The 14,894-nt window shown below is 38.7% G+C and overlaps 1 protein-coding gene across 1 annotated transcript in view; it reads right to left on the bottom strand.

The window, feature by feature from the left end:
* The window catches only part of LOC149234988 (allantoate deiminase 2-like), a 104,060-nt gene that overhangs the window by 17,366 nt on the left and 71,800 nt on the right, over positions 1-14,894 (bottom strand). Inside the window, exons 7-9 of the mRNA XM_089372036.1 lie at positions 14,744-14,849; positions 14,533-14,619; positions 14,095-14,337 (exon numbers count right to left, since the gene is read on the bottom strand). Coding sequence (XP_089228162.1) covers positions 14,095-14,337; positions 14,533-14,619; positions 14,744-14,849 — 436 coding nt within the window. The remainder of the gene's footprint in view (positions 1-14,094; positions 14,338-14,532; positions 14,620-14,743; positions 14,850-14,894) is intronic.

Genomic DNA, 14,894 nt, shown 5'->3' with positions numbered 1-14,894 from the left:
AACCACTCGAGCTAAGACACTTTGACTCTTTAAAAAGGAGGACATGGGGGTGGGCTTTGATCCACTTATGTGTGCATAAGTCACAAAACCATTTAATATGGTCTCTTTGGGTGCAACCACATGTTCAACCACTACCTCAAGGTGCCCCCATGGCTCCAAGGAAGCCCTCATGGGAATTAAACCTTGCCCAATGGTAAAGAATTGAAATATTATTATTATTTATTATATTTAAATTTTATCATTTTTAATCTTAGGCTTTATGTATATACAATGCATTCCTTTTAAATGCTTCATCCTCAAAGCAATCTTGGATGATTTTTCCTTCCATTATATAGAGGTATCTTATTTTCGGATTTGTTTTTGAATATTTGTGAGTTCTTTTAACGGATAATGTCGACATTATGAGCCATATACTTTGTGGTTCTTTTGTTTCCATTTGAATTCCATAAATTGTTCTTGTAATTTTGTGGCATAGGTGCCCAATTACATCAACCATTCCAATCCTAACATCATGTTCGTTCCACTAAAGAGTAGAGCCTAGTATTCAGATTGTAATTCTAGATTTTTTATCTTTACAAAAACATTATGGCACCATCCTAAGACTTTTTTTTGTTGACCATCAGCAGCTATAACTATTACGCACCAAAGTGTGGGTAACCCATCAGAGAAATTTTTTTCCTCGGACAACAAGCCAGCCAACAACCCTATTGATCAGCACATGACATGATACCATAGATCCTCCGCCTATTGCTTTGATCAAAATTTCTTTCTGAAATTCCTCTTTGAAGGAAGTGTTGATTTCTGGTAGCATTGGATGTGCTCTTAGCCTCAAAATTCGCAAGGAGGTGAGGACACATGCATTCCACAATACCCAGAGATCATTTTGGGAAATTCCACCCGGAGACATTTTTATTAAAATAATTAATTATTTTTCATGGGTGCCTAAGTCTAGACTTAGAAAATTAAAATAATTAAAGGGTATTAATCTAACTTTGGGTGAAATTTCTAGAAGAAGACAAGGATCAAGCCAAGATGATCTGAACCATTAATTAGGATCTAATCTGGGTCGTTGGTTCTCAACAAAAGGATTATAAGAAGAGGGTTGATGGGAATTTGGAAGGCACATCGAGTGAAGATCAGAAGATCGAATTTCTGAAGCATAGCAGTTGTCGAAAGAGGAATTCAAAGTGATCTTTTGCAATGAGGAGCATGGGTAATATCCAAAGAGAAGCTTTTCAGTGGCCAGAGAGTGCAAGGCAGAGAGGGCAGAACGACGTCCAAAGAGGCCGACACTGGGCCACGCAGAGCCTGAGAGAGAGATTGAATTCCTGCTAAGGAAATCGAGTTTCAGAAGTCGAGAGCCGAGGTGTGAGACTGGGACGCTAAGAGCTAAAGTTTCCAGCCAGTAGAGGATCAGAAGGAGGGGCAACGCAATCCCAGCAGAGTTGACGCAGAGACTGCGTGGGGTTGACGCAATTCTGTGCAGAGACTGATGCAGAAGGGACGCAAAGGCTCAATTCCAGCGAGATCAGAGACAGTTCTTCCAATGATAGGGTGAGATCATCTCACTATTTGTTTTGCCTAGTTTCTCTCTATATCGGATAGCCAGTTGAGCATCCAACGAATTGTACTCAGGATTACTACTGCTTAATAATAAAACCCTCAACTGCTACATTGGTTTTCCTGCATTGGGCTTTTCCGGGGACATTGGTCCAAAAACAACGGTGTAATGTGTTGTGTATTTATTTCTTGCTCAGTTTCTTGTTTCTGCTTATAATTTAATTGGTGAAGACTCCAGTGTATTAGTTTTGGTGTTTACTAAAGGAAACAGTAAATAATTTGTTCAGTGATTAACAAATAGAAGGAACTTAATCAGTTGCTGCAATGGTGAATCCGGTAATCGAATTTTCACATGGTATCAGAGCTGCAAGTGAAGCAAGAGAGCAGAGTTGGAAGAGCCGAGAGCTGAAGAGAAGGATCGAAGTGCTACATAGGCAGTAAATCGAATCCCTAAAGGGATTGCACAATTCAGGCATGGAGGGCAAAGATTTTTGAGGAAGGTCTCTCTTTGACTGAGTCAACAGAGAGGTCAGACTTCCAGATCGAAGTTTGACAGTGTCAGAGGGAGCAACGTAGCAGCTTCAACGAAGAGGTAGTTTTCTAGTGTGACGCAATTTTCTGCAGCAATTGTTGGGGTAGAAAATCGTCAAAAGGAAGAAGGGAGACACTATTGAGGGAATTTCTTCCTCGGAGAATTCCTAGCCAAGGAATTTGATTTCTCTATTGCTGAGCAGCAGCAGAGAGGAGCAGATCTACTAACTCCAGCAGGGAGTGCGTAGGCCATCCCAGTGCTGCGTAGAGGAGAGAGGAAGCAATTCAACACTTTCGTTGGCAGAGATGGCAGCCAGTGGGTTACGAGATCAGGATCGGTTGGATGGCACATCCAACTATGTGATCTGGAAGGCGAGGATGTCATGCCTTCTCGATGAACATTTTTTCAAGATCTATGTTAATAGTGCGGTAGCTGAGCTTGCGAATCCAGATCCGCTCAAAAAGTAGAAGGGAGAGATGGCAAAGGCAAAGGGGCTGCCAAAGACTGCCAAGGAAATGTGGGATGCCTTGTCCATGTTATATCAGGGATCTTCCGAGCAGCGGAAGACGTACTTGGAGCAAAAGATTAGAACCACGTAGATGCAAAAGGGGGAACACATTGAATCGTTCCTTGCAAAGCTTTAGGAAACCCGAGACGAGTTGGCAGCTGTGGGGCCAACACCTCAACCTACCGAGATGGTAAGGCTGGCTCTAAATTCAGTCTCAGAAGAATGGCAAGTGTTTGTCTAGGGCATCCTGAGCAAAGCAAGATTGCCAGATTGGGAAGGGATGTGGGCCACTCTTCAGCAGGAAGAGAAGAGGAGAGACTTAGTCAAGTGCAAACTTGACAATAGCAGTGGCAACAGTGGGACAAAGCTAACGGAGGAGGATGAAAATGCATCCCTCGAATCTAAGGGGCAGCAGGAGCAACGGAAGAAGAAAGATATTTCGACGATCAAGTGCTTTGGTGTGGCGAACTTGGTCACTACGCTACACAGTGTCCTCTCAAGAAGAAGGACAAGGACGAGAAGCAGGATTCGAAAATTGCATCTGCATAGATCGAGGACGAGGAGTTTTCCATGATCACCCAGAGGCGAGGTGATATAGAACTGTAATTCGAAAGAACTGCAGATGGGCGGGATCCTTGAGGAGTCCACCTCTCAGATCAATACCTTGCTACAGGAGCCCAGATCAGAAGTAGCACGATGGATCAGGTCAGTTGACACAGAGGAGTATCGGAGAGAAAGTTACAATAGCTAGGAACGCCAAAGACTGAGCAGCGCAAAGCTAGAGTCAACAATAGTGCAGTTAGCACAGAGCAGAGTCAGCAGCGACGCAGAGGCTTCAGAGGCTCACACAGAGGCTAACAGCAGTCAAAACTCTAGCAACAAATGCATCATGTTGAACACCAGTTCAGTAATTTTGGATGCTTTTCCGTTGTTGATGCAGTAGCAGTAGCAGTTGGAGAAGATTGCAGTGTAGATGCAGTGTTGGCAGTGGTGGTACCAGCAATAGCACAGATGCAGAAATTATGAGGGTTGTAGTACAAATGCAGAGTTGGTAGTGGCAGTGTTAGCAACAGTACAGATGCAGCATTTGCATAGTAGTTGGTGGGCAGCGATGTCAAACATCAACAGCACAAAGGGAGATGTTACAGAAGGGTGATGCTTCAACAGGTTGCATAACTATAGGCATTGAACAAGAATATCAGGCTCAAGGCACGAGCACGAGTACAGTGACTAGTATGGCATTGGTACAGTTGTTGAGAAGAGTTCGCAACATGATGAGGAGCTTGAAGCTCCACCCACCACAAGTGGGAGAAGAAATTGAGGTTCTTCGAGCATTGAGATATGCAGGAGTTTGTGGGAACTCCTAGATCAAGCACTAGGGACAAGATACCACCAGAGAGATATTTGGGGTACACGGAGTTGATGAGTGAGATTATTGACAATGAGCCTTCCAGCTATGAAGAGGTTGCGCAGCATCAGGTGTGGCAGGATGCAATATTGGAGGAGTACAAACCATCATGTTGAATGATGTTTGGGAGGTCGTGCCTAGATCATTGGATAGGGCAATGGTTGGTTCTCATTAGATCTATAAGATCAAGCACACTACAAATGGCAACATATAGAAGTTCAAAGCCAGGTTCATGGCCAAGGGGTTCTCCGAGGAAGATGGAATAGATTATGAGGAGATGTTTGTTCATGTGGCCAAGTATACTTCCATTAGTGTCGTGATCTCACTTATAACATAGATGGGATGGCATATCCTAAATGGAGTCATAGAAGAGAAGGTGTACATTCAACAACCAAAGGGCTTTGAAACACGTGTATGAAGGTTGAAGAGAGAGCTACACAAACTCAAGCAAGCTCCTAGAGCATGGTATGGTCGGATTGACAACTACTTGCAGGAAATGGGCTTTGTATAGAGTGAGGCAAATTCAAACTTCTATAGACTACTATCTTATGATTGGAGGTGAGCCACTCATTCTCGTGTTATATGTGGATGATCTATTTTTGATTGGGTCGCTACGGATCATAGAAGACTACAAGAGGGACTTAGCAACAAAGTTCGAGATGAAGGACTTGGGATTGATGCACTATTTTCTAAGACTCAAGGTGTGGCAAACAGACGGGCAGATCTTCCTTGGTCAAGGGAGATATGTTCTGGATATCTTGAAGAGATTCAGGATGTTGGATTATAGACCCATGCCTACACCTATGATAACCAATTGGAAGAAGATTGATGCATCGAATCAGGAGGCAGTGCACCCCACCTTGTATAGATAGCTTATTGGCTCTCTCATGTATATGATGAACACAAGGTTAGACATTTGTTTTGCAGTCTGTTGACCACTACGTGTCAATGACCCATAGCAGTACACCCCCTTTTTTCGCAAAAAGGGATAGCGTCTGATCGATGTGTCTATGTCGTCCAGCTATCATCATCAGTCTGATCTTTTCATGTTATAATGTAAACCCATTCTACATGTATATGATGTAAATAATCTCAACAGATTTGTGTCATGTATGTAATTGCCTAGGCAAACCTAATTTTTTGGTGACGACCTACATTCTGGGAGGTTTTTTGTCTCACCAATCCATTCTCGGATGGTCAACAGAGTTTTCCTTTAGTCTTACCCCAAAGCCGGAATTTTTTTTTTCACTGGGATCTTAAGCGAGTCCTAGTTATAGATCGAGTCTATGTAAAAGTGATTTGGGAATAATCCTAACTATTTGGTTAGATTATTTTATTACAAATTGTTTGGTCTGCTAGATTATATTTGTGTCGCATAAATAGGTAATCTATGAGGGTCTTTTATAAATGGGTTTTCCCCCTTGAGATGTAAAAAATATGAAAATTATGATGTAAAATGTCTTGAGGGTTCAAAAAATAATTTATCCCTTCATAGGTTATTTAATTAAATTTTCTGGCCAAAAATTAATTAAAATCCTAAGCCAGAAATTTAATTAATTCTAAGTCCTAGGTAAATTTTAATTTTTCAAAGGCAAAATTCGTTTGTCCTTCAAAATTCAAATTTTAAAAGGTCCCGGGATTAAGGTAAATTAATTATTTTGCTAAATTTTAAGACTTTGGTCCCTAGGGTTCAAGTCAAAGCCAACTTTTTTAGGAAATTAACTCAAAATCTTTATCTTTGAGTTAATTAAAATGCATTTAATTGAAAAATTCAAATTTTCTCAAGAATTTAATATTTCAACAAATGAGATTAAAAGAAATTTTAATCTTCATCAACGGTCGAGATTGCTTTGACGAGGATCACTCGAACTAGTCGTTCGAAGATTTATCTTTAAATAGGAGGTCATTTGTCACTTATCCATCCTATCTCTAGATCGTATACTAAGCTCTCAAGCTCTCTTGTATACCTTTCTGAATTAATGCGAAAGTCTTTGGGGTTTCAACGTGCTGTAGTGTTCCTCTTCATGAATTTATGGTAACATTGTTTTAATTTCTGCTTAATATTATGTGAAAACTATCAATCAATAGCTCTCTTAGAATAATCTGAATACAAGTATCTTATTCAGTTTGTTGGATCTAGGGTAACATTTTTAATTTTGATTGAAGTAGCAGGTATCTCTATTTCTTTAGAATTTTATTGTTGTTCTATTTCTCTACTTGATTTAATGGTTGATCTAGTGTTTGCAGAAGATCTCTCAGGTTCTCATTGAGTGTTTAAGGATAGTCTTTGGTTGGACCAACCAACTCTCAACACATATTTTTCGAAGAGCCTACTTAATATAAGCCTCAAGATTTATCTACCAATAATCTTTTTTTTCTGCAGGGTGTTTTTGGGCTAGTACCTCTCTAAAATTTCAAAATCTTTTAAATATTTTGTGGAAATTTTGATAGATCTAGCTATTAAGAGCCTTAAATTATCAGATTTGAGAGCGGAGTTATAGTCATACTCCTTAGATCTGATAAATCTATAAATTATTTGTATAGATCTGTAAATTATTTGTATAGATTTGTTATTTACTTGTGTAAATCTGAAATTTTGTAACATAATTTTGAATTTTAACACTTGGGTTTTTGGGACTTTCTCTAGTTTTGTACATATTGGGTAGAGTTTTTTACTTTTCATTTGTGTAGGAATAGATATGAGAAATCAGCCAAGAAAATCTTCAAATCTAAGTTAGATCTAAACCCTGGAGGGCAAAATCTAGGCTCAAAGATTGTGTGCAAGAATAGATCTGAGAAATTAGTCAAGAAAATCTTCAGATCTGAGCTAGATTTAGACCCTGAAGGGCAAGATCTAGGCTCAAAGATTGTTTGTAAGAATAGATCTGAGAAATCAGCCAAGAAAATCTTCAGATCTGAGCTAATTCTAGACTCTGGAGGGCAAAATCTGGGCTCAAAGATTGTTTGCAGCAATAGATCTAGGAAATCAACCAAGTAAATCTTCAGATCTGAGATTTTTTCAAGAAAATCTGGGGGTTTTGAGACAAATCTAGGCCCTGGAGGGCAATATCTTGTCCGAAATATTTTTACAAGGCTAGCCATTAAAGATTTTGTAATAAACCTGAAGATCTGAAGCAAAATAACTTTTTTTAGAACAAGGGTTTCAAGTTTTGGAGCTCCTAAGCCCAGATCTGCCTTCTCCTAGCCCAACGCTAGTTCTATTAGGCCTAGTGCTATCTCTCATTGGCCCTAGATTCCCCTTGCTCCATTTCTGATTTGAATGTTTGATTTTCTGAAGCTAATCATTGGTGGGTTTTTGCAGAAAATTTGGTAAAAATTTGTGTTTCAAGTATTGAAATTTTTTTTTGGGCAACTTGGACAAGGTATCTTCAAGGCCTAGGGTCTAAGGGTTTGATCTCTAAACCATATTTTTTCTCACTGTTTGCTACAGCAGTCATATACCTTTCTAATAGTGGTGAAAAACACATCTAAGTGGTTTGAAATTAACTAAAAAAAATTGTTAAATACATTAATAAGTCATTTATGTTTGATGTGTATCAAAAATTTGGCCTAGATCTACATTTTGGGTGACTGTTATCTCTGAATAATTCTGTTTCTGAAGTCTGAAATATAACAGTGGCAAAATTTCATGTGGGTTAGCCTAAAATCAGTTCCTAAGTTGTCTAATACATTAAGGAATTAATTTCTTGAGTTGGGCATTCATCATTAGGCTTATTTCATGTTTTAATTGTTGGCTGTAATAAGTATATCAGATCTGATATAATTCTGGAAATCACATCATAACAGGCTGAAAAATTTTTATAATTCATGTGGGCAAGTTTGGAAACTTTTCGGTAAATTTTTGGCATAAAGATATCATTGATAGCTTACTATTTTCATTGTCATATTGTTGTTGTCATAAAGTTTTTCTTACTACTGTCCTAAAAACTAATTTCTGAAAATTAAGTACTCTGTCATGGAATTGTGATAAAATGCATATCTTTTGTTTCATAAACTGAGTATTTTTTGAGCATCTGTTGACATTGATTGCAAAGAATTTTTTGTTCTCTTTGAGCTATAATTGTATCAAAATTATTTGACATACGCTTGTGGTTTAATTGTAATATTTTCAGGGGTTTATTTTTAAGTCTTCATCCAATAAAGCGAGCATTTTATTTTGGTGATTAAGGGCTTTTGCAACACAAGTGTTTCTAATCCTCGGGTCTAACTTCTTCTCATCATCTGGTGCATTTGCATATAAGTTAGTTTTGAATAAATAAAATTTACTTCCAAGCATAAACTTGATCGATAGAGATAGGTATCCATCCATCTTTTCTTGAGAAGTCTGCTTTTAATAGTACTTAAAACGGCGACCTTGCAGTTGTTAGAGCCACAGCTCTCTGCGGCGCCGGAGGCACCGGGTATGTTAGATTTTCAAGAGAGGTATCGTTAATCACACCTTAGTGTGCTTCACCTTATCTTCTTTCTGCCAATTACTGCGAAATCAGGTTCAATATAGAAAGGATCGAAGGGTTAAAACTTAGATAGGCATTTAACTAAAATGAACCAAGATTCTTGCATCTCATATTAACTTTAGGATCTGCACTTCATATAAGATAGTCATTCATCCAAGCAGCAGTTGCAAATCAATTACATGGTCCTAAATTTCCTAGCAAGATAGTTGACTCCATAAGGAATTGGCATCAATTGCTTAAAATCTGATCAAAACCTATAAACCTTGCTAAATCTAAATCAAATACTTGGTCGCTTCGCTGTGTCTCCCGAACTGACTGGTTGCCAACTAGTTCTCCTTCATAGGGTCTACCCCCCTTAGCCTACTGTAGGGAGACAGCTTAAACGGAGAGATTGGGGATCAGGGTGACAACCTTCGATCTGAACCGTTGTCGCGGTGCCTAGACATTCTGTGCGACAACACAGTCAACACACTTAGTCAGTTCATGGTGGAGCAAAGAGAGTGCATTGAACACTAGCAAAGCATGTGTTGTGATATCTACGAGGTACAGTTGAGTATGGGCTGAGACATACTCAAAGTGATGGTGTCGGGTTGATGGGATATACTGATGAAGACTAGGCAGGTAATGCAGTGGGAAAAACACTTCAGGATATTGCTTCAGCATGGGATCAAGGATCGTCTCTTGGTACAGTAGGAAGTAGAAATCAATTGCATTAAGCTCTACTACAGATATTTCTTTATCTCATACACTGTTCGTGGACTTTATTGCAAATTGAAAATAGTTACACTTAAGTTTCCTAATCCTAAACTCCATTTTACTCATGTCTAGGGGCCAATAACAAAAAATTACTCAACCCTTTTTAAGTTACTTGAGATTTTTAAGAATTGGCAAGTGTAAAAATTGTGCATAATACTATATAATATACCTTGCTATGGTTATAAGCTTCAAGCAAATACAAATGCTAATAGTTAATTATGACTTTTAATATATATATATATGATTGTCTTCCCCAACCTGTCATCCCTTAAAAAATTTGGGGGTACACTCTAGCAGTCCCGGGGACATGTCCTCGTCATTCCCCTATCCTGAAAACCAATGCGAGAAGAAACATTACACGAAAAGGGAATAAGCTAAAGTTGATAATTAGATCTCCCCTACAAATCTCACTTTTCTCCTTCAGCATACAAATCCCACAGTGAACACGCATTCCTAAAGGGCGTATCAGGGCATCCAGGGCTTGCATGCTTTTCGAGGCACTCAAGCTGATTTTGTGGAGGCCGTACAGGCCGTACGAATCTCGCAAGGCAGCAAGAGAGGGCCGAACCTTAGCATGGATTTCGAGGCAGCTTGGAGCTGCATTTCACAGTTGGCATATTTTTCTAGGCAAGCCATACAGCTGTACAGATGGGCTGGACTCTAAGTCACCTGACACGGGGATTCGGGACACGTAGGATTCGGGATTCGTGGTGTCGGATTCGGGACACGCTGACCCCCGGAACAGGACACGTTAGGACACGTTATATATTATTTTATTAAATATATATATATATATATATATATATAGATATAATATTTAAAAATATATATATATATATATATATATATATATATATATATATTAAAAATTAGATATTATCATATTTTTTACACAAATTTTAATTTAGTAGACATATATATACATATATTTATATCAAATATAAATATATTATATGTTATATTTATATGATATAAAATATATAACATAAATCGACAATAAATTAAAAATGTGTTGTCCTCACTCTCAAATTTACCATATATATTGGACATTAACATATATTGAGCATATATATAATTAACCCAACGGTCCCCACACACCCATGTCAACGCTCATCCATGTCCCTACCTATCCACGTCAATACATCCACGATGATCCCACTCCTCAGTGGTCACCATGTCATTTGTGGTCCCAAATACCCACACGATCATTCGTCCATCAGACGTGCAACAACGAGTGCGGGTTTCACAGAAACGTCGAACATCTTGATCATGTTCAAGTGCTCACTGATCATGATTTGTTTGCAAGTCTGCCCTCAAGTCGGTTTTATCTAACTCGATGTGTCCCTTCATATTCAATCAAAATGACTATAAATATAAGCTCTGGATGATTCATTCCTCATCGAATTTTAACGCAAAAGATACATATGGTTCACAACTCGTGAACTGAGGAAATAAGATCAAATGGTTTCATAAGTTGATGGCAATTAAGACTTTTGGAAGTAACAGTAACACGCCCCTTTTAAGTTTTAACTTTTAACCTAGCAGCAGATCCGAAAACGAATCCGCAAACCAGGACTCGACAGGAAAATCGTGACACGCTTTCGAATTTAGAACACGCCCCTGGACACGACGTGCCACAAGAGGACACGACGAGTCCTGCCATCATGACACGTGTCAGGACAGAATCGTGTCCGATTCGCGATTCGTCCAGGGTTTTGGACGAATCCGGTTTCATAGGCTGGACTGTTTCAGACACATTTCTCAGTGACATTTCAGAGTTGTACCAGGTTCTAAATTGCTGTAAATAATTCATAGATTTTCTCTGAGCAAAATATATAAAAACACTTGTCGCTGGTTTCCCCATTGGGGTTTCCAGGGTAAAATCTGTGTCATTTTTTGCTATTGGTTTCTGCATTTTTCAGCTGCATTTAAAGTTATATATTTCTGTATAATGTTGTTCTGAACAATCAGATTTAGAAATAATCATTTACAAAAGTAAAAGCTGGTTAGAAAAGTTTTCATTGGAACAGTAAACTAACACCATGGTCATGGGACCAACTAATGATGGTCCATCATTCTAAGTGGATGCACAAGTTATCCCTTTCCTCAGTGTCCTTTTTCCACCTCTTTGGTGCGCCTTTTACTTCTTTTTGATAATTCTTTGATAAGGAGCATAGGTCAGGTGTCCAAGCTTGCTTTTAATGATGTAGTGTTCATTTGGGGTAGCATCAGATGTGCTCTAGCCATGAAAATTGGTGGAGAGGCTAAAGCACATGAGATTTCCAAGACCCAGAAATGGTTTGGGCAGAATCTAACCAGTGTGGGAGATATTAAAATAATTAATATTTTTAATGGAGTTCCTAAGTCTAAACTTAGGAAAAATAAAATATTAATGTGAATTAATATAAAACTGAGTTAGAATGGTCCAAAAGTCATGGATCAAGCCAGATCTAATCTTAGCCGTTGATTAAGGACTTAATCTTGATTGTTGAATCGTCAACAGGAAAAGTATAAGAGGAGGCTTGAGGGTCAGTTGGAGAACACACCGAGTTGATCAAGAATTCGATTTTCTGGGGCAGGGCTTGCTGAGGAAATCGAAAAAGTGATCTGAGTTGCAGCTGAGGGGCAGTGAATACACAGAAGAGAGGCAGAGTTAGTACCAGGAGCATCAACGCAGACGCCAGGAGAGGGTTGACGCAGAGCCAGCTAGAGGCCACACAAAGGCAACCAGGAGCTACGCGGAGCCTGAGGAGGGCTAGCGTGTGAGACACAGAGGCTCCAGAGGCTGACGTAAAGCCCCAAGAGGCTGATGCTGGGCCAGATAGGCTGATGTTATGCCAGAGAGCCTGAGACAGACCCTAGAGGCTGACGCTGGGAGATTCCGTGGGATAGATTGGAGCTGGAGAGCTGGAGAGGGTGATATAGCCCCTATCAGATTGATGCAGAGCAACAGATGTGCTGCAGTGTTGCTGTGAGATCGTTCATCCAGTGATTTAGCCGAAATATCTGTCTCCGACTGAGAGGTACTACTACCGAAGGCATTCTCTGTTGGGTGAGCCATTTTTGGCACCCAGGTTGTATTCTGAAACAGCTTAATAATAAAAGCCTCTAATAGCTGCACCGATTTTCCCGCATTGGGTTTTTCCGGGGACATTATTCCAAAAACAACAGTGTCACTAGTGTGCTTGTTTCTTTCAGTTGATGATCTGTATGTGTTGATATTGTACTTGCATTTATTTTTAGTATTTACATGGTAAATAACTTGTTAATTAACAGAACAAGTAGGAAGAAATAAATCAGACAGTACAGGAAGAATTTCTAACAGATAGACTTAGAAATTCCAACATGTAGCATTGATTTAACCCTTAATGATGAGTCAGCTTCTCACTCATCAAGGTTGGAACATGCAAGGGTTCCTTTATTATGTGATGGAGCATCTAGTGCTCAAGAACTGGGTGATGGCTAATGAGGGGGGTAGAGCTCATGCTAGCCTTTTTCCCAAGTGCTAATTAATGTCCCAGCCATAATTTGCATTTATTCTTTTTCTTTTATTGTGGCCATCTTATGCTTTTACCTTTCTTTTAGCTGCATCAACCTCCATGACAAAGTTTTCCAGCCCTACTCGCTGGCTCTCTGTCCAAAGTAGTAGAAAATTTTCTGCTATCGGGTTACCCACTTTTCGTGGGTAACAAGAAGCACACTCGCACTCTAACCAAGGTCAAGCATCCACCCAAACTGATCCATCCATTTGTCCATAAAGCATCAACAAGGAGCTAGGAGACACAGCACACCCCTAGCAAGATGAAAATGCCTTTGGGCTAACCCCAAAAGCTAATAAATCAAAGGGCTTCCCAGCTGAATTCTCCAAAAGCATGTAAATATTTTAATTGACAGTCTATATGAATAGATAACCTACCATTTATTAGCCAGAAAGATAATACTAAGCGAAAGGCCACAAGCCTTAAAAACATGTTTTTTCACCCTTGTGACTAGTCAACGCTTATACGTATACCATCACAAAGCTCATTGTAATCATCATTTAATACATCTCTTTTATATATATAAATATTTTATCTCCAAATTGGAAGAAAAATCAGATTAGAAATTTAAGTTATAATATTGGTGTCAAATCTAATCCTAGGTCGTTTGTGTTGTGATAGATCACTTGCAAAACACCTCCAATATTTGTCAAGGGCAGAATTCATGGAGACCATATTTTGCAGGAGGTTATAGTTTAATTAGGCTACAACTAGTAATATTGCATTCAGAGTTTCTCTACTCGATTTGCATGCTTGCTGCCAACTTATTTATTTGCTGTTTTATTTCTGTTCTATTTCTGTTTTATTTCTAAACAGCAGATTCATTTGTTCAATTGAGGTCACAGTTATGCAGTTGATTCAATCAGTTGATACGTTAGACTAATCAGGAAGAATCCTTTGTTCTTTGCAGGAAGGAATCTCTAGATGATAACAAACCCTATGGGGTAATAGTATTAGCTGGGAATGATCCAAATGTAATCCTGTACATAATGTGAAAACATATATTTTGTTTCTATTAAAAAAATACTTAGCAATGGAGCCAGAACTAAGTAAAAAACTGCAAAACAATATCTAACTTTTATTTTAATAGGAAAAATTTCGAAGTCAATTTTCGTTTAAAGATCAATGATTTCACAAAACTAGCCTATCGACAATGACCATAGATGAGCATTAAGTCTTCAAATTTGATAATTATTTGGCACAATTGCTTCTATTTTCATATCTGCAAAGATTATGTTTTATCTTAATTTTCTAAGTCATTCTGCCTTGAAAACATTAAGTTTTAGAAATGATGCAAGCAGAAGGAAAATAAGAACCTGCCCAGGAATAACATTGCTTGCACCTGGCCAGCTTGCTAATTCTCCAACTGTACATACTATTGATCCTTGTGAAATTCCTTTCCTTGAAATTTCATAGTTACTACCTTTGTTTAGATGTTCCTCTGGATATTTACAAAGTTTCTCGACAAGTAAGATAGCTTCTGCAGCTGCTGGCATTGGGTCATTACGCATTGACATCGGCACTGTGCCTGCATGTCCTTGTGAGCCCTTGACTGTAACCTATAAAGGAGGACCAGATTTATATATTTAGTTTTTGATACATTAAATTTGCAGAGCCAATAGTATTTGTTTCTGAATTTCTTTTGTAATTAATAGATGCAAACTTGCATTAAAAAAGATCTTATTTCTTCACCACTATAAGGTCCCTAAGAAAGGAGAATGTATCCCAGACTTGCCAAAGAAAAAACTGCTTACTTTTAAACGTGTTTGCCCTGCTATCCCAACTACAACTCCCAGGGGAACATCATGTCCCTCCAGCACAGGACCTTGCTCAATATGAACCTGTTCCATTCAAAATAGTTTGTTCAAATCTAGACATGTAAACTTTCATGCTCCAACAACTAAACAAGTGTAATGTGGTCTTGCAGGAATGACCTAATGAAAGTTTATGTTTTTGCAGTCGCACCTCAATATAACCCCAAACTGACTGAGGATCATACTTGAGTTGAAGCAGGCTTTCTTCTGTGCCATCAAAAGCCTTATCTATAAGTGCATCCTGAATTGTCAATCCACTGCACAAGTATCGAGAAATACCAAATATTAGGATTAGGTAGAAA

Source organism: Pinus tabuliformis, chromosome 8, assembly GCF_031772625.1.
Source record: "Pinus tabuliformis cultivar Carrire ecotype Pingquan chromosome 8, CPIR1, whole genome shotgun sequence".
Classification (NCBI taxonomy): Eukaryota; Viridiplantae; Streptophyta; class Pinopsida; order Pinales; family Pinaceae; genus Pinus; species Pinus tabuliformis.
This window is presented reverse-complemented; position numbering and strand designations above follow the sequence as displayed.